This window comes from Talpa occidentalis, unplaced genomic scaffold, assembly GCF_014898055.3.
Source record: "Talpa occidentalis isolate TD23 unplaced genomic scaffold, MPIMG_talOcc4v2.1 talOcc4.16, whole genome shotgun sequence".
In the NCBI taxonomy this organism is placed as follows: Eukaryota; Metazoa; Chordata; class Mammalia; order Eulipotyphla; family Talpidae; genus Talpa; species Talpa occidentalis.
The window spans coordinates 38530787-38555211 of NW_023601653.1; the positions used below are offsets into that span (position 1 = coordinate 38530787).

At 39.3% G+C, this 24425-nt stretch overlaps 1 protein-coding gene across 1 annotated transcript in view; it reads right to left on the bottom strand.

Moving 5' to 3' along the window:
- Positions 1-6192: 6192 nt before the first annotated feature.
- Positions 6193-24425, bottom strand: part of HMGA2 (high mobility group AT-hook 2) — a 133475-nt gene continuing 115242 nt past the window's right edge. The window contains exons 4-5 of the mRNA XM_037514049.2: positions 17899-17931; positions 6193-6357 (exon numbers count right to left, since the gene is read on the bottom strand). Coding sequence (XP_037369946.2) covers positions 6310-6357; positions 17899-17931 — 81 coding nt within the window. The 3' untranslated portion in view covers positions 6193-6309. The remainder of the gene's footprint in view (positions 6358-17898; positions 17932-24425) is intronic.

Consider the following 24425-nt stretch of genomic DNA (forward strand, 5'->3'; position numbering starts at 1 on the left):
GATTAGAGTGGAGGCTGGCATCTGAACAAAGGAGACTACAATTGTGGGTAGAGAAAGAATTGAGACAGGATGAGATGACAGGCAGTTGGTGTGCTCTAAGCCAGGCAGAGAGAAAATACTAAGAAGCCCCCTATTCCAACCAAGGCCAAAGTCGGGTGACTGCAGTGACCAGGGCTGAAGGCCGGGCTGAGTGGCAGAAAGTGAGCATCCTTACAAGTGAACGGAGCTGCAAGGCCTCAGGAACCTTACAACTGTCACGACAATGGAGGTGATTTGTGTTTTGCTGATTTTTCAGGGTTGACTCTCTTTAAAACCAAGTTCTCTGAAATCAAACACTGTGAAAACCACAATGGGAAATAGGAGTCTGCACATATATTAATGATTTCCATGCGTGCAATGTACAGCCAAAGTGGGGTTTAAAAATCCTGATACCTTTTTGAACACAAACTGTGAATACCCTTGAGTGCCAAAGATTGAGTACTGATAGCAACTACAGGGAGAAAGTTAGTTTTAAGACAACCCTGCAGCCAGAGGCAGGATAAGAAATAAAAGCTTATAAGAACCTTCTATCTGCCAAAAGCTTTTAAGCATTTCACACGTATTGACTTATTTAACCCTTGCAACAACCTTTTAGGTAGATGCTATTTTTTTAAAGATTTATTTATTTATGCATACATGAACTAGGGTGCAGGCCAGAGGTGCAGGGAGTGAGAGGATTCACCAGAGACATAGCGGGGAGTAGACCAACCAGAGCCACTGAAATACACTGCAGAGGGGAGCAGTGGGCCAGAGAGAAGATGTCTGCTGCACCATGTGGGTAGCTCCCTGGCCGGGGATTGAACTCATGTGGTAGTGGCTGCCATTTCTACTTGATTTTTTATAGTTGAACAGTTCTCTTAACTTTATTTTTATTGAGGTGTCATTGGTTTACAACATTTGTATATGATTCAGGGGAATAGACTCATCTCTTCAGCTAGGTTTCCACACTACACCCATGCCAAAGCACCCATAGTTCTTTACCAGAGTCCACTGGGCCCCATCTCCTTTGTCCCACCCTCATAGTCTGCCTTTAGTAGCCTCAATTCTTCAGTCATAATTCTAGGATTTGATTTTGTTTTGTCTGTTCCTTTGTTTTGTTTCTCTATATTCCACATGAATGAAATCATCTGCTATTTGTTTTTCTCCTTCTGACTGGTTTCCTTTAGCACAATCCCTTCCAGTTCCATCAGTGTTGTCACAAACCACAAGATTTCATCTCTTTATAGGTCAGTAGTATTCCATTGTACACATACACCACAGCGTCTGTATCCACTCAGCAGTTGTAATAATGGTTAAGAATGGTTTATGTGGGGCCTCCCTAGTGGCGCAAGGGGTTAAGCATCAGCACTATGAAGCCTATCCACAGCCACTGCTGCATGAATTCCATGATCCCCGGCCTGGGATGTGACCCACATGGCGCAGCAGACCTCTCCTGTCTCGCTTGCTGCTCCCCTTAGTGGTGTATTTCAGTCAATCTGCCTGTTCTGTTCCCCATTGTGTCTCTGGGGAATCCTCTCACTCCCCCAATCTCTGGCCTATACCCCAGTTCTTGTATGCATAAATAAATAAATCTTTTTTTAAAAAAAGAATGGTTTATGTGACTTTTCAAAGTCCCCTTGTAGCGGCAGAGCCAGGACTCGAATCCAAGCAATCTAGTCCCTGCGTCCACACACCTTTTGGTGCATCTGGTACAATGCACTATCTCATCCAGGTCAGGTGCTGACGCCATGACCACTTTCAAAAAAGGACTGAACAACTTGAATTTCAATCTTAACTTTTCTTTCTTGCATTGAATCTCTTAATGTTGCTGCCTAAATGGCAACGTTCCTTCCTTCAACTCCCTTATGGCATAGCTGACATGCCCAGCAGACCAGCAAACACCGGTCAGTGACATGGCTTGGGGAAGCTAGTGGTGCGTCTGAGATCTCAAGTGTTCAAGGAAAAGCCATGGCTGACCTCTCATTCCTCCCCACTCTCTAGGATCCCAGGGGCAGTGGACGGCTAGGGCTAGCTCTACATCAGCCATCTCCCCCCACAGCAACTTCCTACCAAGGTAGGGACCCATCATCTGGGTTATAACTATAAAGCATTTTCAAATATTGCTTTTCCATGCATCCAAGACTGCATGCTTTCTCTAGTAATAGGGTATCCACAAGATGGGGGAAATCTGAGGATGAGAAACAGTAAACAGTTTATGCTAGAGGCTCCATCCTCACTTGAACGCATAGGCAGATTTTTTCAGACACCCAACTCAATCTTAAGATTTAAACTTAAAGATCTCTTCACAACATAACTTTTGAAAGTTTTCTTATTGTGTGAAAGCAATTCATTTTTTAAAAAACAGAACCAATTTAGAGATTATTTAGTGACTATCAACTCAAAAATATGGTAAAAATGTTGCCCTATTCTACTTATCCTATGTATTTACTTATTTAAGTCTAAGATTCTCTTCATTTTCAAAATGTAATTTCTTAATGTGTTTTTCTGTATTAATAAAGGAGAAGAGACTGAATGTGGGTTCTGCTCCATACCTTGCTCCTATCTCTATTACTTGGTTGAACTGAGTCACCCCAGCAGGAAATGGCTTCCCTTCCCTAAACTCTTGCAATGTGTTGCCTAAACGATTTTCTTGTTTTTTTGCATGCTTGCCTATATTTCTGCACATGCCTAGTTTTCTCGAAGGAGATACTCTTTTGAAGTCTCTTGATCTGGGGCCCACCACAAAGTCAGCACTCACCAAATACTGGCTGTGCAGACAGGAGGAATGAATCAATTTTCCGAAAGGAGAGAGAGTTCAGCTACAACAGTGGCAGAACCAAACAGAAGATTCAGATTTTCAAAAATCCTAACTTTATGCATAATCAGCAATTGGGCAGTAAAGATCATCTTGAACTTGGTGGAGTCATTTTGACTCTGTTTAGGGTTTTTAGAGCATATAAAGACCCCTGTTGAGAAGAAACATTGTGGCTTTTCTTCTTTTCACCAAGCTTTTGGATCTCTCTCCAAATGTTACTTCAAGGATAAATAGAATACTTGGAATTTCCCTTACAACGTTTGTAGATGCAGGCCTTAAGTAGAATTCTCTAATTTTAAACTACGATCTGTTCTTCCTTTACATTTCTCCTAACGTTGTCTTTGTAGAATTAAATGCCTGGATATGAAAAGTGAATGTAAGGCAGCTGATTCCAGAAGTACATTTTAAACGTTAGGGCATTTGCGTAGGGTTGAAGGCACACTACAGGAGGGTGCAACAAAAACGAATTGTGACCGTCTTTCTCCTTGACCTTTTTGACCAAACTTTATTACTCATTTAATGGAGTTATGACAAAGAGTAGGAATCAAAACACATGGGGATCACAGAGGCTGTTATGTTTATTGTGCAGAACAGACAGTGATAATCCACTAGAGAAATATTTTCAACAAGCAAGCGATTCAAAGTACAATCATAGACAGCAACTCTACATGAAGAACAAAGAATAGTTAGAAGACACTCAAAGGAACAGGGAGAAAGTCAACTGCAGTTAAACGTCTTGATACTTTTCTCCTGCAAACATACCTAACTTGCAGAAATGGTAAAGTTCAATGTCCAGTCTTACTTAGCTGAGACCAACAACAGCAAAGAACAGTCCTATAAAATTTATCTCCCACAAAAATAAACTATATATATAAAAATTTTATGATGTTCTTACTGTTCCATTGGCCACAAGCTTTTGTTTTTTTTCATTATGAAAAATGAGGTATACTGGGGCTTAGAGGTAGTAGTGTGTTTTGATTGTACAACGATAGTAAATAAAAGGATAACTTCATCAGAGATTGGAAACCACTCGGTGCTCTGAGTTTGGCCAACATGAGGCACTGCTTTCGTTTTATGCTCTGGCCAACGAGGTTTTGAAAAGGCCCAACTCAAGATATGGAAGGGGACTTTTATTTTTCTGAGCCACTGTTTATTTGCTTATTTAATGCACAGTTAACAGTTGTTTTCTTGAGTTTTAATTCTCTCATAGTTCCTTTAGTGATTCACCACAGTGAGTCAGTCTCAGAAAGGCATGTGGCCTTTGAAACTACCTCCCTGAAGTGGCTGGAAGAGAGATGGTTTTGAGTTTCATTTGGCTTCAAAACTAAAAGCCACACTGACACAAGCTGTCACGAGAAACTACCTCCTGGCCCAGTTGATAATACCACGGTAAAAAGTCAGCACACTCTAACTAGGAGAGAAAGGAATAAAAACTCCACATAAGAAGCGCTTAAAATAAATCTGGTTGAGACATATTACAAAAATCACATTTGTGTAAAATACATGAAAATATCTGTCAAGCATTTTTTCATATTCAACTAATCTTAAAAACACATATTTTTGATTGCATCATGCAAAAGCTGAGCTTGTTGCATCTCACCTACAAAGCTTCACGTTTCTTTGAAGGTTGCCTTTATTTCATTTAGTTATTTGCAAAAGTAAGTAAAAATGTGTTCCTTTCTATCAAACGTCTCTTACAAAAATAGTTTTGACTAGGGATAGCTGCAGTCTGAATTATTGCAAACACTGACAAAAACGAATGCGGCAAGGAATAAGTCCATTCCTTTCGAAGTCTGGAGGTAGGTCTTTGCAAGTCAATTAGTCCATTTCCTTAAACAATTCATTTGAGGTACAAACTTGGAGGGTATTATTTAAACATTACAGTCCAATTTCATGTGATGTATAGTGTGATTGAGGAAAATTATCCTTAAAATCCTAGGAGCGACTTGGTTAAAACAATATTCAAGTTAATGTAGAAATCTAGCAGAGAAACTGAAACAAGTATTTGTAAAATTTTAATTAAAAAAACATAGAAAAATACATAGCCATGCTGAAACACAGTAAGGAGACTGCTTCTTTAACTGCAATTAAGTGTACAAAAAGAACTGCAGATGATTAGAATCACCTACCCATTACGTTTTTCTCTTGCATTGTTTGTGTATAGCAGCATGTAATAAGTACTAAACTGTAAATTAATTGTAACATTCAGAGGTAGTATTGAGTAGTGGGGATATATTGCATCTCTGGCTAAAAGTGCAGTTTGAATGAAGAGATGGTGAACTGAAGTCAAAGTAAAACACCTCAGCCAACCATCCTATGTCAAAACATATTCCTTGACGTAACACATAAGCTTAATTTGAGGTAAGTGGTATTTAGGTCTTTCACGGAAATTGATACACAATGGAGAGAGAGAGTGTGAGAGAGTGAGGGAGAAAGAGAGAAAGCAAGAGAGAGAAAGAGAGATTGCATTTTTTTTTTCAATTGTAGTAGATAACATAGCAAAAGAAATTTAGGTTTCGCTCCTCCCACCTCGTAATTCAGGTGAGTTCATCATGCATTATTCTGTTGTACCTTTTCATTAATTTACAAAGAGGATAATTTTGCTGTCTAGGTTACTTAAATGCTTTGAGGCTGGCAAATGTGATTTATGGCGAAATGGCATTTGGTTCTGTAGGAAGTAGATTCTACCAGGACAAGCGTTGTCCTGAAAACGAGCACTGTGAGTAAATGTATTTCTCCCACTGATGTGTGTGAGACATAAAGATTGGCGCTGGCAGTATTTGTTCTGTATTGTTACTTCCCTTTTTGTAAAACAAGCATAACCTTTTCTGGGTTGTGAGCTGAATGAAAGGCATACATCAGCATTTTGTCTCACTTAGAAATAAAAGTTAAAAAAAATCATCAAATAAGCATCTACAAGATTATAAGGTAAGAGAGAGAAGTAGTATCTAGTCCTATCTTTGGTGTTCTAAACAGAGCCTTCTCTACAGTGGGCGGGTGGGCGGGCGGGGTGGTGTCTGATGGTGCCCACGGGCTGGTGGACACCATCCTCTTCTCTATGAATGTCCAGCGTCACGAGTGTGACCTGTTTCTGGTTTGTGGGCAGTGCAGTGATTGACTAAACCCCATTCAGAGTTTTTCTCACCCACCCACTCTTGCTTTCAGATCAACAAACTATTAGTAGGTTAAGAAAAAAGAAAACAGTAATTAAAAGTTGCATTGTTAAACTGTGTCCCCTGTGTTTACAGCAGTTTTTCACTAAACCTGGGACTGTGAAGGGATTACAAAGAAGGTGATTAATATAGTCCTTTTAAGGTTATGTGATTTCTCCCCCCCGCCCCGCCCCCACCCCGCCCCGCCCCACCCCCGATGAAAGTGGAAAGACCATGGCAATAGAGAGTAAGTGGTCACTGCAGTGTCTTCTCCCTTCAAAAGATCCAACTGCTGCTGAGGTAGAAATCGAATGTTGGCGCCCCCTAATCCTCTTCTGCAGACTCTTGTGAGGATGTCTCTTCAGTCTCCTCCTGGAACACACAAAGGGCACAAGCATTACGCCGTGGACCTTCTCACTAACAGCTCCGAGCTGACCTGTTTCCACAGCACATTATGTTTGCTTCAAAAGAGGATGGTGATGATTGGCAAGCCTCCCACTCCCAGGGCTTCTTAAACTGTAATTGAGGAATCAAGGTGTTGTTTTTTCCCAGAGCGACCATTAGTCACTGTTGACTTAAGGCTTGACATGATGGTGGCTGGTGAGCAAATTTAATTGTTTGCAGTCCAGAGAACATTAGGCCAATACAGGCTTACCCACCAATTAGAGTATAAAAGAAAAGGATATATTCTTCCCAACAGCAAGCCAGCCACCAGTTAAAAAAAAAAAAACAAAAACAAAAACCCCGTGTACAAAGAAAGAAAATAAAGTTAAGGCAGAAATAGATCCACCCTCCAGATATTAGAGATACTAGCTGACACATTTACAGGGCTTAATAAATGCTTTTAGGGACTGGATATTATTATTCCCATTTTACAGATGGGAAAATCAGGCACAGCAAGGAGCGTACCTAGAGTCACAGGGGCAGCAGGGCTGGGATTTGGGCCAAACCAGACGGGTGCCAGAACCTGTGGGTGACTGTGACCGTGCCATGGGGTGGTAGCGTGAGAGCAAGAGCAGACACTGAGAAAGGACTTGCAAGAGTTGACTATTAACTTCTTTCCAAATCGATTTCCTCATTCTTATATTTATTAAAGCACATTTTAAGATAGTGACCAAACTTTGGCATAAGTGCTCATTCTCAAAACCTAAATCCACATCAAGCAAACACTGAATGGTGGGTTAGCCAAGCAGAGAAAATCTAATATATATGTTTTTGCAGGCCCTCCTCTTCATATAAATCTAATTCCTTCTTCTCTTTTCCTTTTTCTGATTCCTTATGGCCCTGGAATTTATTGGAGTTTCTGCAAGTTGGCTTGAACTGCACAGTTCTCTTTCCTTTTGCTTGTTTAACAAATGTGCAGTACCTTTCAGGACATGGGTGGTAAAGCGGAGACAATAAACATTTCTGATAAAAGTGTCGTTAGTGAGAGGATGATTTTTATCAAATGCTGCACATTGTCTCTTAAGACGGCCTGTGAAAAAGATCTGCAAGAAGAGGTAAACATTTACTCCTGCAGCAAACTGAGCCCCTTTAAGAATGGTCAGCTTAAAACAGCTTATAACAGTCTTCATACTTTAATAGATTTGATTTTCCACATGGCTTCATTTTGTCTGGGTGGCTAACTGATACAATTTATACCTCTCTTCCTTTCCCAGGTCACTACAGTACACCATTCAGTAAAGAATGCCTTAAAGCCTGTCTGCATTATATGACCAAACTTCCATTCATTAGTGTTTGAAACACTTCAGCTGTGAAGGGGCTCCTAAATGCTACCATGTGTGACGCTTTTGCGTAAAAGCAGCAAACGGGAGGGGGGAGCCTCCATGAACCGGCACTCACACACTCACATGAATGCACACACACATACACACACTCACACACTCTACCCTGGGCTTTAATCACAGGCCACTGCTTACTACAAACCCTTTGCAAAAGATTTCAAACATTCTCTTCCCCTGAAGACTGAGAGAGCTGTAAATCCTGGGAATAAACACACCTACAAATGAATGGATTACAGCCTATATATATATATATATATATGTATACATATATAAAACCACAGCAGCATCAAGTCATGAGATTTCACACCGGTTTTGTTTAGTCTGCTTTGGGTTATGTGGGAAATGTGGAACGGATGAAGCTACCTCCCCTCTCCTCCCAACCCCCAAACTGCAGGCTTCACATATTTAAGCAGCAGGTTTATACCTCTTGATAGGCAACAGGCCATGACCCCGAGGTTCTCCAGGAGTCCTGGCCACAGAGGAGGATGTGGCCTGATCAAAGCCATGGACAGACGAAGGAGAGACAAGCCAAGGTTCAGCTGGCCTATGACCTTGTCTTTTCACTTAATATTTAAATTCCAGAAAGTCACCATAGCTGTTCAGCAGATACACTCTTCATCCATCCCCAAATGACTCACTTCTCATCATGACATGAGGTGTGGACCTAGGTTACCACCCTAAAATAAGGGCCATCCTGTAAAGATTGGCAAGTATATTTTATTTCTTCTCAGGGTTAACCAATGAATAGAACTCAATCAAGCTGGAAAATCTCCTGGATGTAATTATTCCATTTCCAACTGCTCAATTTTTCTATACTACCTGGAAACCAAAGTACTTTCAAGTCCAGAGGGATATAGAATTTTCAGGCCATGAACTTACAAAGACCTCATAGTAGCTGCAATGTGATGGGTTTTTCAAAACATTCTCAGAAACTTTGTTAGATTGGAGTCTATTCAAAACCCCGAAATAGAACTAACTCATCTGAAAATGATGGTCCCTAACATTGTTACCTTTAACAGTTCTTAATGCTACCAGGAAAGTTGTTTTATTGCTGTATGTATCTTTCTGCTGACCTTGACATTCTTGTACTAGTAGCTGTCAGATGTCTGGGCACATAACTAGGATGGGATAAGGTGGGACTCTCACTCTGTCAAATGTTTACAGGTAATGGGGCTTTCACATGCTCAGAAGAGAATGATGGTTTTCCTCAAATGTCCAGATGGTGGAGAACTCTCTCTTCTTGGCTTTGCCCTGACTGGCCACCCTCCAAAGGACAGCCTGGCCCCCAAGTGGATGACGCTGCAGGGTGTTTGGCATTTCTCTGCAAACCACTGTTCTCAACTGTATAGTGAGTGGCCTTTTGCTACATGTGTAGCTGCTGTGACCAAATGTGTTTGATTGAGGGAAAAAAATCCTCCCAGTCAGGTATAAAGATGAAGTTGGAAAAGCACCATGGGCTGCTCTGAGTGTCATGGCCGGATGGACCCCACAGAGGGCCTGGCCACCATGCAAGAAGTGGACAGAAGCTGGGTGTGGAGGAGGGAATAAGCAACTGGCTGTGATGTCCCCAGGGGACCATCTTTCCATTCCAGCATAGGTGGGAGGGACCCCTGAGATTCAATCCTTTTCTCTAACTTAGAAGACACTGCCATTTAACAGTCAATAGCTTGTACCTTAAGATGTTTAAATTGTTTCATGTTTGAAACATATGGCCAAAGGACCTTTGATCCTGTGTAGCCCCCCAAGAGCAGCTTTGAGGTACGAGGAGACTGAAATTCTGTAGCCAAGAGTTACCCTTTTCTCATTAGGGGCTTGTAGGCAAGGTGGGAAGGCCCAACAGCCCAGTCTGGTCAAGGAGGGTTACCCGTGGAACGGGTTTCAGAAATGTAGGATGAAAGGCCTTTTCTAAGCGGAAGTGTGCAGTGACATTTTTATGAGCACCAGCCGCTAAGGCCTCTAAACACTGAACAGCTCCCCACCATCCACACAGCTACTTTACAAAAGACAACTGAGGCTGCACCACACCGCAACAAAAACACGTGAATTATTTTGGCAGAAAATAGATGAGAGGGAAAGGAAAGTGGGCGGAGTTAGAGAACTGTATTTTTCTTATGACTAGTGGCAAATTGCCCTCATTTTGCCTTAGTTTTTCTTTTGTTCACAAAAAAGGAATTTAATAAATTTAACTCTTTCATTGCTTTCGTTAACATCTAGAAATATTCCTTTCTTTTGATTTGGTTCAACACAGCGCATGCGGCAAGCACTTCTGGGTATTTTTTTTCCATTAATGGATTTGGAAGGAGGAAGACAAAAGCCCAAGATTCAAATTTGTCCCCTAATGCCTGACGGAATTTGCAAATGTCTCAAGAGTTTAATCAAACAACTTACCACACAGCCACAGTGAGGGTTGCATTGGAGGAAAACTCAATATTTAATGCAATAGCTAAAGCTCTGGGTTTCATTTTCAGATGCAGACTAAACAGCAGGTTGACAGTGGAAGGGAAGCCAGTGGATTCTAAATGGAACTGAGAAATGGCAACCCTCTCCAGGCAAAAATCAGGAGTTCTGTCCCCATGATGCCCCTCTGTGTGTGGGAAGGCTTGCAAAGTCACGGATGTCCATGTTGGCTTTAAGAAGTCCTTACTTCTCTCCACCCACCCCCCCACCACCCCAAGATAAAGAATTCTGCATCTCTTTTGTTATAAAATGCTGCAGTTAAAAATACATTTGTAGGGCCTCCCCTGTGGGGCAGCGCTGGGTTGCGAAGCTTCCCGCAGCCTCTGTTGCACCGGTTCGATCCCTGGCTGCTCCCCGGCCACCTGAGAAGGGTCCCGCATGGCGCGCAGACCTCTCCTGCGGCCCGCTGCTCCCCTTGTTAGGGGGAAAAGGATGTCCTAAAGCTAACTCCATACAGGCTTTGTGGACTCCACCCCCACCCCAGGCCAAAGCCAAAGCCACTGGAAACTCCAAAGTCACCACCAAAAGGAAGGTGGCTGGGACCTGAGGGTGGGGTTAAGCTGCCAGGTTGGTATAAAGCCAGACACGTGGGCTTTGGAGGGGTCCCCCATTTTGGCTCTCTGGCAGCTCGCAGCGTTGGGCCAGCTCTGAGAGTGCTTTTTGGGTTTCCATGTCGGCGGATCGGCGGATCGGGTAGGATGCATTAAAGACTTTATTTCCCTATTTTCTCCCTAAGTTGTACATTTTCCTTATTTCCTTTTCCCTTGTAAATAAACCTTTTATTAACCTTTTGTGTATGCCTGTAGTGGAGTATTAATAAGTCCCTTGTAAGCGCGCGGGTGAGGACCCACAGCCAGGCAACCCATTCAATATCGGGGCTGCCCTATAACACCCTCAGCAGTGCACTTCGGTCCTTCTGCCTGCTCTGCTCCCCGCTCTGGCTCTGGTGAATTCTCTCACTCTCCTGCACTTCTGACTGTACCCAGTGCATGTATAAATAAATAAACAAATACATCTTTAAAAAAAATACATTTGTAATGTAAGCTGACTTGCCAATAAAACTACAAACACCTGATAATCTAGAAAAAGCAGTTACAGCTTAATGACATATCTGTTTTGTCATCTTAGTGTGTTCAAGTCCTTAAGGACTTGTTTCTCACATTCACCAAATCTCCAGGCACTCTCATCAGAATTGCAAGAATGGGCTCTCCTCCTCAGCAGCAATGACCAGAGACCAGTTTTTCAGGTTCCATCTGCAGCTAAGAGACCTGAGTTTCTCTATTTCCCTGTCAGTTATTTTAATTTACTTAGTGGAAAGTGATTATTTCCTCCAACTAGGAACACTTTATATCAGATTTTTTAAAAACATGTTAAATGGAACATATTTAAGCCACATAATTTTTTGCAAGTGTAAAAAATTCTGGCAAAAATGCTAGGAGGGAAATAAGTTTTGCAAAAGGAGTCTTACAAAAGTAGGGTATTTATGGACTCCATTTTGACTTTATGTACATGGAAACACACAAGCACCAGGACTACCTTGCAGATGTTATCATTAGCTTAATAAAGTCATTTTTTTTAAAGATTTATTTATTTATTTTTATTTTATTTTATACAAGCACTGGGTACAGTCAGAAGCGCGGGAGGGTGAGAGAATTCACCAGAGCCAGAGCGGGGAGCAGAGCAGGCAGAAGGACCGAAGCACACCGCTGAGGTGGGCAGTGGGCGGCAGGAGAGGTCTGCGCGCCATGTGGGACCCTCCTCCGATGGCTGGGGAGCAGCCGGGGATCGAACCGTTGCTGCAGAGGCCGCAGGCAGCTTCACAACCCCGCGCTCAACCGCTGCGCCACGGGGGAGGCCCTAATAAAGTCATTTTTAAGGCCTTCTTGGGGGGTGTTTAGGGTAAAGAAGTGTTGATCCTATGTGTCACTCACCACGGGCACTAAACCCAGCAATATATCAATAGCAGGCAAGTAACTTATTCTCACTATGTTAAACCAGTAATGAAAATACCCTTCTGGCTGTCCTACAGAGTGTGAGAAAAAAATGTGACAACCAAATGGGAAAGCTTAGAAAAAAAACAGTAAAAAGCCTGTAACACTACAATGTGGAACTTTGATTATTAATTATCATTACTCAGTATATGTCTATTCCTTCATCTGAGGTTCAAATGATAGGTTGTGGCAAAATAATGATTACTACTATAAAATAATGCTTCCTAAAGAAAACAAACTAAGACAGCTTAGATTTCTAAAATGTACTCTTTTTTGTCTTGTTCCTGCCCTTGATCTGCATTCTGGTGCTGAAAACATTGCAAACAGAGGTACATTCATCCCTGGGATACTACAAATATCATTCCTGGGATGAAGGGCTATTTAAAAACATCTTCAGAAGGGAGTCATATTTTTCAGATGGGGAAATCATTTTCTGTAAGTTTCTGGATCCTGTGAGTCACAATTTCTGAGAATCACGAGCTTGGTCAATTTTCCACGCCAGTTCTAAGTCTCATTGAAGAAACCTCATGTTTAAAAAATAGCTAAAAATGTAGCACAAGAATTTTTGCATGCAGGAAACATTCAGAAGAAGGAAGTTTGCTTCAATATTTCTAAAGCTGTTGAGGAATGTGTTTATTTTTATGCAAAGTAGTTTTAAAAGATGGTTAGGTTAAAGGCTGCTGAATGGTTAAGTTCCAGCTGTGTTTATTGATAGCATAGACTAGGGGAAACCTTTTGTCTTTGATTTCTTGATGCATAACATTTTGCATAACTGTTGTATTTGTTGTCAGGGAACAGAGTATTTCTGGATTTTTAAGTCATTATTGCACCAAGTGTTTTTCATTATTCTGACAGGATTTCTGAATAAGATTATCAAAGATCAGTAATAACAATAAGTCATAATTATTTACAACTTATAATTATATTTGTCAAATAACATTCAACAAATATTTGTGTGTCCAGCAAACATTTCCTGACTATAAAGAAAGTATCTTGGACAAAGCAACTTACTTCTATTCACACTTAAAGATTTTCTTAGAAAGACTAGGTTTTAAAGCCAGATATATGTATTCATATTATTTTGAGTCAGCAAGTTCAGACAATATAAGAACTTTTCCATCTTAAATAAAAAATTGTTTTTTTTTTCAACTCACATTAAAAATGCAGAGGAAAAACATTTTATCACGTGTACAGGAAAGGCAGGCAGATATTAACATTTTGTTTTGAGCCTAATCCACACTTTGCCACATAGTTAAAAACAATCATACTCTTAAAAAAAAAAAAAAAAGAAACTCCTATAGGAAATCTGTCAAGTCTAGAAATACTAAATTTCACCTTTTAAACATTTACATATTGTTTCAATTTGAGAGATGTTCCTTCACTTCTGTTAGAAGTTTTCATCATCTCTGCGACATATTTTCTACTAAGGAACAACTGTCTTCACCTTGCCAATATTCCTTATTCCCACTGCTAGCTAAGCTAACCATTCCCTACATTTATAGTTAATAATCATTTTGATATGTGAGTTCTCCTTATCTTATGCTGTCATATTTCTGAGCTACCTCATTGAAAGGGTTAAATGTTGGTTTCTGCTTTGTTCTTTCCTTCTCTCTTGACTTTTGCAATGTCAGCGGTCAGGGGTTAAATAAAAAAATATTTCCCTTACAACAAAACAGTGCCTGCCACTCAGGGCTGGCTTTGATAGAATTCTTCATGTTTTGCCAGTTGGTACCAAACATTTATTGGCCCACAAAATGTTTTACCAGCTTGAAAGGGCAGAGGTAGGAGCAGAAATAAATCAGTACTCTTTATGCCTGAGGTGATATAAATCACCATGCTCCCTGAGTGAGCACAAGAGTGACCATTTGCAATTCTGATTTATTATGAACTATTTACTGCATTGGCCAAAGTACCCCGTAAAAGATGAGTGTGAGAATGGGAATGCTCTTCCCTCTGCCTCCTGCCTATTTTGTACGTCTAGACGAAAAGCCCCCAGTAAAAATGCCTTCTTTGAGACCAAGATGCTGACGGCCATTCAGCAACTTGCTTGTCCCCAAATGAAATCTCTCATTTTGCTCCAAACAATGTTTAGGTTGTCTGAAATATTAACATCCTTAAAACTGCACTTGAAGTCTCTGTAAAAATATTCACCTTCTTTTTTTGAAAGGGGGGAAAATCCCATGATAACCAAAGCTTACTGTGATTTCTTTGCCCTGTACACACCACCCACAGAAGATGTTACTTGCAGGTAAAAACTCTATTTCGAAATAGAAAGCTTTGTTTCAAGTCTTTTAGAAATGGAAAACTTCCCAATTCTTTCACTGGGACATTGAAAAGGAGCAGGTTTCTTCCTGTCTTAATTGCCAGAGGGTTAGTTTGCCACAGCTATACAAGGCGGAGGAAATTGGGTTGAAAAGAAGGAGAACTGTTAAGATTTTAAAAACCCGTGTTCCCTTTGGGTAGGGCACAAGTAAGGGGGGGGAAATGTCTGAATTATATAGAGTCACTTCTAATCTCCATTTAGAGCTTGAAGAGGGTGCATCAAGAAAGTGAGATAACTGATAAACCAGCAAAACCATTTTGGAAGCCTGACATGGAGTGAAATTTAGTCTTAGGAAAATAAGAACTTGAGAAACAAAGCTCCTTCTAGCAATAACAACAACCTGATACTTCTTACAGTTCTTCTTAAAAAAAAAAAAAATGACGACAACACGAAAAGCTATCACCATTTCCTACTGAAGTTAAGAATGTAATCCATATGGCTGAGAATTCAATTGCCTCAAATTGCTAAAAAACCAGGAAATGAGCTAATTTCTATTTGTTGCTTATTTTAAAGCATTAAATGAAAATAAAGGCGTGTTCCCTAGTAAGCTTAGTTCACTGGTTTTGGAAAGAAAAAGTAAGTTGATATGAATTTTGCAGATTTTCTTTCTCTTTTCAGATTTTTAAGAGACTATTAACTTTCCCATTAGGATCATGGGGACACATGAGGTTTGCGCTGATGATACCTAGTGGACAGTCCAAGCTCCCCCCACCTCACCCTCCCTGCAGTAGGTTTTCCTTAAATTTTTATTCCACTCTAGACATAGGTAGTTAATACACACAAACATAAATGCATATTTATACTTTGAGATTGATCCTAACTCTGAATTTTTTTCTCCTCAGAGTAAATTTTGCCACTTTTTATTTGTTTCAAGAAGTGGCATTTTTGAAGCTCTGTAGAGGTGTCAGTATTTGGCATCAGGGTGCTTTACAATAAAGTAATTGTAGCTGCACATACATGTATCACACATTCTATCCATTAGGAATCACTTGTTAAAAAACAATCATTATTTTAGGGAAAAAAAAACCAATTAAAATACTGGAGTCTTCTAAAAAGATGATAGTTTTGAACTAATTGGAATTATAGAATTTTCTAGAATGGAAATAAAAAATAAAAAATCTAGCATCCTAAAATAAGTCAGCACATGATAATTAATCCTTGTAATTTATGTAATTAAGAGAAGAGCTGCTGATGTGATCCCATTTCAGAAATGAGTGAAAAGGCAGAGAGAGAATTCACCCAATGATGGGGTCAGAAAGTAAAAACTATGTCTCCTTTCATGCGGATGAGCTCCTTTCTCCATTTTGCTTTATTTAAATAAAATTAATTGATCTGTCATTGCTTTACAATATTGTATGTTTCACTGGTACAGCTTTATACCTTGACAAGTATATAAACCTTACAGTACTTACCACCAAAGTCCTAGTGCTGTTTACACCATCAAATTGACTCTATTCACCCCTCACTTCTCTTTTCCCTCTTGTAACCACCACATATTTCTCAAAGTCGAAGTGATTTTTGTTGTGTCTTGTTACTTCATTTGCTTATATGTAAAATATTTAAATATGCTAATATCTTCACCACCTTAAAACAGAACCTGAATACAATCCCTCAAATTACTGTGGCTGAAGAAAGAGTAAGAGCGTGAATTAATGCAGCTGTCACATGGAAAAGCTATCTGGGAGGGTATTTTGAAAGAAACATGGAAAAGAATGAGATTCTTTTGAATGTAACGTAAAATTTACATTTTTCTCCATGAACTCCATGTAGTCCTCATGTTTATATAATTCATCACAGTGTCTTTAGACAATATAGATAAGGAAGCCAAATGAACTCATGTTCATTTTTCTAGTTCTGAATCTGAATTCTCTTTTTAAGGGCAAATTTGGAGCAGGTTCTCTAGGCCAGCCATATTGTAGACCATCCCCTCCATCTGTGGCTTCTTTGACATTCCTGCTTCTCTTGGGTAAAATTTGTGGTTTTACTTATATCATTTCTTGGTATATTACTGCCCAATTTACAGTCAGCTATAGCCACATTCTTTATCTCAACCCATGATCTGTTTTCTTCGCTACATTTGAATATACCATTCATTTCCTCTATAACATTTTTCTTACTTTATCCTAATTTATATTTCTAGTTTTTCTTCCACAACTAAACAACAAAAACAAAATCCAAACCTCTGGGAATCATTCCCTTAAATAACACATGGCATTCCACTCATTCATCTATATTCCCTTGTGCCTCGTGTTCAATGACATTCTGTGGTAGTTTGTTCAAACTTCTTCTTGTGTGTGTTCACCAAATGTCTTCATCTCTGGCTGCACATTAGAATCACTTGGGAAGTTCATTAAAAAAATACTATTGCTTGAGTCTCCAAACCAATAAGCAGAATCACTGATGGGTGGAGTCTATAGTCTATAGGTTAATGTTTGGCAACTTGCTCTTCAGGAAAAGAAGTCTTGGTGTGTAATACTTGTTACTTTCCATGTTGTAAAGACTCATCACAATGGATTGAAAACTACCTATTTGACATCACAGAATGTAGAAGCTGGAAGAGAGGCTCACTGCTGGCTCGTATTGCTTAATGCACCACAGACTCTGCATAATACACTTAGATCTGCCCTTAAAACCCAGAAGGGAGGACTGTAGGACTTTCTTATATTTTAAGAACAGCTCACACTTGGCAATCATGATTAATTTATTCTTCTGTGTTCTTCACAATATACTTCCTCAATAAATAGGATTCTTATGTTTTTATCTGTAGGTTATAGTTAGGTCAGGGAATTTCAGGCATAAGGAATAACAGGAGTAAAGTTGGTTCCTATTTTGATTTTGCCAAAGACTTCAGAGACTGTGATTCAGTCATTGAAGCATGACCTGAGACTTCATCAATCAATAAAACCAGTATAACTTAAATTTTCCAGTTTCCCAGACTTTGGATGGGGGGTAGTTTGGGATCATCAAACATTATGGAACAATTCAATGAACAGACATATTGGACATCATGATGTATTTTGCAGACAACAAGGCCTGTATCAAGTCAATGGAATACAGAGAGTTAGGTGGTAAAGACAAAATTTGATGTTAATGAGTTGTTTTAAATGTGACCTTGAAGTGAAGATTTTATTTTTAAAAGCATATTTGCTTTGTGTATTTCAGGTCTTTATCTTTTAGGCTTTTTAATGATATAATCTCATACTATGTATTTCTGACTCTGAAGCCAATTTTCAAGAATAGTGCAATGCTGACAAAATCAAAACTAGAAAAATACAAATTAAAGGTTTAATTTGGTCATATTTTTTCACTTTCCTTTTCATATAAACTGGAAGAAAAAATCGTAACTGCCATCTCTTACCTGAGCAGGCTTCTTCTGAACAACTTGTTGTGGCTAAGGAAGAAAAAAAAAAGAACTGTTATATTTTAAAAGGAAACATGATGAAAACAACTAAGTATACATGTTTTAAATATAGACCGTTGTCTGCAAAGTAAAGAAGAAAAATTCAAAGTTCAAATGTTTCATCTAAGGTGAAAGTGTGCTTATTCATACAGGTTAACTCAGTTAAAATAATTCCCAATTAAAGCTCTGGCATATATATATGTGTGTGTGTGTTATACACACACACACACACACACACACATTTATATACTAGTTATATCAAGATAAACTTGCTTCACTTTATTTTTAATCTAATATCAAAAAACTTAGGGAGAGTAGAGGCCTAACTTGTTAATATTAAAAAAATACCTTTTATTGAGATATAATTTACATAACATGAAATTTACCCATGTGAAGTGCATAACTTAATCTTTTTTAATGTATTCAGAGGGTTGTACAATCTTCAATACAATTTAATTTTAGAGCATTTTTATCTCTTCTAAAAGTAACCCCACACCCATTAGTGGCCACTCTCCATCCCCTCCTGCCTGCCTAGCTGCCCTCCCACCCCTAACTGACAATCTATGTTCTGTCTCTATACATCAGCTTATTCTGAACATTTCACATAATATAATCATATGATCTATCATCTTTGTATCTGGTTTCTTACACTTAGCCTAATGTTTTTCTAGGGTTGTCTGTGTTGTAGCATACATGAATTCTTCATTCCTTTTCATCATTAAATAATATTCCATTCTGTGGATATACTACATTTTGTTTATACTGCATCAACCTATCAGTTGATGGACACTGGATTGTTCCTACCTTTCGGGCACCATGAGCAATGCTGCTATGAACATTCATATACAAGTTTTACTGTGGACCTGCATTCATTTCTTTTAAAGATTTATTTATTCATGCATACAAGAACTGGGGTACAGGCCAGAGGCATCGGGGGGTGGGAGCATTCACCAGAGACAGAGTGGGGAACAGAACAGGCAGATCGACTGAAATACACTGCCGAGGGGAGCAGCGGGCAAGTCAGGAGTGGTCTGCTGAGCCATGTGAGTAGCTCCCTGGCCGGGAATCGAACTTGTGCTGCAGTGGCTGTGAACAGCTTCATAGGCTGTGTCTCAACCCTTTGTGCCACCGGGGAGGCCTGACCTGCATTCATTTCTTTTGGGTAGATAGCTGGGAGTGGGATTTGTGTGTCCTATAGGTAACTCAATGTTCAAATTTTTGAGGAGCTGCCAGTGTTTCAAAACAGCTATACCATTTTACATACCTACCAGCAATGTATGAAATTATTCTCTGATATTGTGAAATGTGAACTTGAAGTTTGGGCTTTGATGGATTACTTCCAGTGCTCCTTCTCACATATGAACATAAGCCTCACTGATTCTATCTACACATCCCTGAGATTTGTGAGTGCACTGAGTCACCCTGCTATGGACAGTGTCATGCTTTCCGGGTACAAGTGAAAGAAACAAAATGGCCACATTTCTCCCAAATACCAGAAGTGAAGGCAAGTTTTCTATATCCTGGGGGAGAAGAGCTCCAGTTCATTTTTCTTCCTCTAGAATTTCAGTGATGATGTGATGTTTTATTGCTTATTAAGCTATGTTATATAAAAGTCATCAGTCTTTTTTTAAAATCATGAACAAGATAAATATAAAAGAAATGGTAAAATACTTTTTGTTCATTGAAAAAAAGTTCTTCCCTTTGACAATTACAGTAGAGATGACATCATAAAGCCTGGGTTTTAAGATGATGTTTTTCTCCAGGTTCAACTGAAGCAAGGCTGATTAGGACTTCTTGTCTCTTAGGATTCAAAAGTGTGTGCTAAGAGAGTATTCATTTCAAAAGAGTCATTTGTAAGAACAGAGCACTTTTCTTCCTTCTCTTTTTTCCTGCCGATTACACCTGTACACATGTTTACTCCTAAACCGTTTCAAATCCCCACACATTCTTGCAGGCTGACTGGTTCCTACTGCTGAGAAGTCCCCCTCCTTTTTTGGCCCGGGATCCCACATTCATGTGACTCCTGCACACTGCAGGGCTCAATGAAATCCTCTGAAAGGGCTGCCAGCTCACCCAATTTTCCATGAATTAGGTCCTGACACTTCAATGAGGGGAAAGACAATGTCTGAAACTCTGCCAGCCCTGGCTCCCAGCCTAGTCCGTGTCACAGAACTTCTACCAGCTGCCCTTCCTTACAGCACTTCATACTTTTCAGACCACCAAACAAACAGACCCTTGAATACTTTCAATGCTGGTTGGATTATGGCTGCCACGATGTTTTCCCAGCCTCTGGCACCCAATGGCTCCAGACTGTGCCGAGAAAGATTTTTGTTGTTGTTATTTTGTTTTGTTTTTATTTTTATGAATGGCTTTGGTAGAAAATGCAGACAAAGCATAATACTACTGCCATTCATAAAAAGGAAAAGGAAACAAACTGCTGTCTGGAAATCTTTTGGGACACCAAACAAACTGCCAGACCCTTATCTTCCTGGAGGCGTCTCCTAGCTCAGAATTGTGTTGAGACCTTGAAACCATTTGCCCCCAAGGTGCTTAAAAACATGGTTGACTACTATATTTTGATAAGAAAAACTGAATACTATCAACTATGCACATTAATCTGTACTGTGTTTTGTATTCTATTTTCCTCTGCCTTAAAAAGTGAGCAGTATTTTGCACATACATTTCCCATAGAGAAGCTAAAAGTCCTTTTTATTTTTAACATCTACCCCTCTGTAACTGGAAGGGCCCAGGCCTTCTCATTTCCATTTTCTCACAGGGCAGTTAAGGCATAGGGAATTTAAATAACTTCCCTGAGATCATTTTCTAAAGCTACAATAATTTTAGTCTTCTAATTCTCTTAATCCCCTTATAATGCTCTAAGGAAACCTGTTCTCTTCCTTAAAAAATTAAAAATCAAATCTGGATCCCATCCAGGAGGAGAAGCCCTGACTTCCACCTCCATATTGCACCTTCTTCTTGGTGATCTCCCAAGTGTCCCCACTGCTACCATGGCCTAGAAAGCCCAGGGCTTTCTCAGCAGGGTACAGCTTTCAGTCTCTTCAGCTGCTGATGAAAGGTGGAACCCAGGGACAAGAGTTAGGCCTGCAGGTCCTCCTACCAGACCCATTTGGAAATTCTTCTTTCATCATCAACTGTGGAGGGCCCGAAGAAGTTCCTTTCGAAGGCAGGGATTTCATAGTGACATTTACTGAACAGAGAGCAATGCCCTTCAAGTAGTTAGACAATTCTGATGATTTTGATTCCAGTAAGTCTGTGCACCTGGTGAATTTATATAGTTTAGCAATTGGTCATTTGGGATGCCAACCTATCAGGGCACTGAGATTTTGAGGTACTTGTGTAAAGAGATTGTTACACTTTTCTAAAAGCTTGGAATGAAAATTTCTTACTCCACAGTTGCATTTAGATTTCTAGAATACAATGGATGATGAAGAGCTTCCTTTAAGAACAATAGACATCTTTTGCGTGTTGATTTTGTATCCTGCCACTTTACTGAATTGATTGATGAGTTGAATTAGTTTTTCTGTGGAGATTTTGGGGTTCTCTATGTATATTATCATATCATCTGCAAATAGTGATAGTTTGACTTCTTCTTTTCCTATTTGGATTCCTTGGATGTCTTTCTCTTGTCTTATTGCTCTGGCTAGGACTTCCAGTATTATATTGAAAAGCAGTGGTGAGAGTGGACATCCTTGTCTTGTTCCAGATCTTAATGGAATTGCTTTCAGCTTTTCACCATTGAGAATGATACTGGCTGTTGGCTTGTCATAGATGGCCTTTATGATGTTGAGGTATGAAGGAAATATAGGCGAAACACTACGGGATTTGCACATCAAAGACATCTTTACAGACACATCACCCAAAGCAGTGATAGTGAAGAGAAAGATAAACAGCTGGGACTACATCAAATTAAAGAGCTTCTGCACAGCAAAAGAGACAATAACAAAAACAAAGAGAAACCCCACCAACTGGGAGAACATTTTTGCACCCAACACTAATGATAAAGGACTGATCACAAAAATCTGCAAAGAGCTGATGAGACTCAGCAACAACAAAGAAAATAATCCAGTCAAAAAATGGGCAGAAGAGCTAAAAAGAAACTTCTCTGAAGAGGAAATGCAAATGGCCAACAGACATATGAAAAAATGTTCAACATCACTTGCAATCAGGGAAATGCAAATCAAAACTACCATGAGATACCATCTCACACCAGTGAGAATGGCACATATTAAAAAAACTAGCAACAACAAATGTTGGCGAGGATGTGGAGAAAAAGGAACTCTTCTGCACTGTTGGTGGGAGTGCAAACTGGTCCAACCACTATGGAGAGCTGTGTGGAGATTTCTGGACCTACTAAACATAGAGCTTCCATATGATCCAGCAATTCCACTCCTAGGTATTTACCCAAAGGACACAGAAACATCAATTCCAAAGAGCACCTGCACTCCTATGTTTATAGCAGCACTGTTTACAATAGCTAAGCTTTGGAAACAACCCAAATGCCCAAAAGTAGATGACTGGATCAAGAAGATGTGGTACATATATACCATGGAATATTACTCAGCATTCAAAAAAGATAAACACATGCAATTTGCAGCAACATGGATGGCGCTGGAAGGGATCATGCTCAGCGAAATAAGCCAAAAAGAAAAAGAAAAATACCGGATGGTCTCACTCATAGCAGGAATCTAGAAAACTTAAATAAGGGACCAGGAAAATGAATATAAGAAAGTGAAAATCAAAATCAACAAAAAACTATGAACCAGAGACACTTTTTGGGGGTGGGGGGCGGGAGGGGAAGGATTGGGGTCAGAATGGGGCGTTTGCAATTGTATGGGGGAATATAAAAATAAAATTTAATATTTAAAAAAAAAAAAAAAAAAAAAAAAAGAACAATAGACATCAACATCAACATCAACAGCAGTAAAAGACTTTGAAGAAATAATTTGAATTAATATAATGTTAAAATAACAATTGAGGGTAACTAAAAGAATGTATCATGTAAAGATTAAGACGAGCCCTCTGAAACTGTATGGATTTCAACGTGTTATTCTCTGTAGGTTAATCCTTAGACTGGATGAGTTTACCAAATTGAAAGTAGAGTCCCCAAGAAAATAAACATTATTGTTAATAAATCTGCAAATAGCTTAGGAGACAGCATGTTCAGAAAGTACAAAGGATACGAAAAAGGAAAGAACATATTTTTAGATTTCTGAGATCATATAGCAAACCAGTATTTCTCCAAATGAAAGGAAAAAAAGTTGTTGAATTTTTAACGTTCACAGACTATTTTTTTTAAGACTGTAGAAAAAGCTTATATAGGAAATGGCCTACTGTTCTATGTATTTCAGAAGAGTTAAGGGATTCTCCAGTGCTTCTGAGCATTCACCCTGTGATTCCAGGGGTTCTAGGCATTTTTAAAGCTGATACTTAGAAGTTAAGCCACCTCGACTACAAGGCATTGAAAGAAAGTCTTTCACAACAAAGGGCCTAGACATTAGCTGTTCATTTTAGTACTAATCTAAGCATCAAATGAAGAGAGGCTTGGATTGCGTTTACCAACTTAATTTTTTTTTTATTTTAAATAAGGTACAATTGTATAGTAAAGTAAAGTAAGGATGAGCATTACGGAGTCTTAAGTTAACCCTTGAAAGGAAATAGCCTTTCATTTGGATTTCACTACAGATGGGTCTTTTAGTTTTATGTAAGTAGCAGAATTTTAAGCTAATTATATTCTTTGTTTTCTGCCTGTCAGTAGCAGGCAGTTTTGTCCACTTTGATTTAAAATCATAAGGCCTATGTTCAAGGAAGAGGCACTTTCTAGCACTATCTTTTCCTCTGTGGGTTTTTTTCCCCCTCACTTTCATAGCAGGATAGGGTAAGATAAATTTCCTGTTTTCTGAAAAGAATTTTAAAACTTTCATTTCTTCTCTGAGATGTGGAAGGCCCCTAAAACACAACTCTCATTTCTAATTTTTAAATGAGAGTTAACATTTGCAGGGCCTTTTATGTCTTACAAAGTAATATCTCACTGGATAATTTCAGTCATTTGAAAATTTTAATTACTTATGGTATCAGACTAAACATGTTTGCTGAAAGATATTTGCTTTTTAAACCTACAAAGGAATTCTTTATGCCCAAGTCAGCTCACTGAAATAATGGGGCTTATGATCATGTTTATACCCACAAAAGTGCAACCAGCTTCAGCATCTGCCTGAACTGAGAACGTAGCTCCGTTTAAGAGAAAATTCCAGTAAATAAATTGACCTATTGTGCAATGATCTCAACTGCTTTCTGGACCAAATTTATTGGTTATTTATAGTCAAAAGTATCAAGCAAATTGAAGCAGTAGACACAGCTCAGATCCGAGACAAGTGATTATCCTGTCTTTACATGAACCTTCCAACCCCAGCCACAAGCCATGAAGGCAGAAGCTTCCTGTCATGTGGTATATATACTGGCAGGAG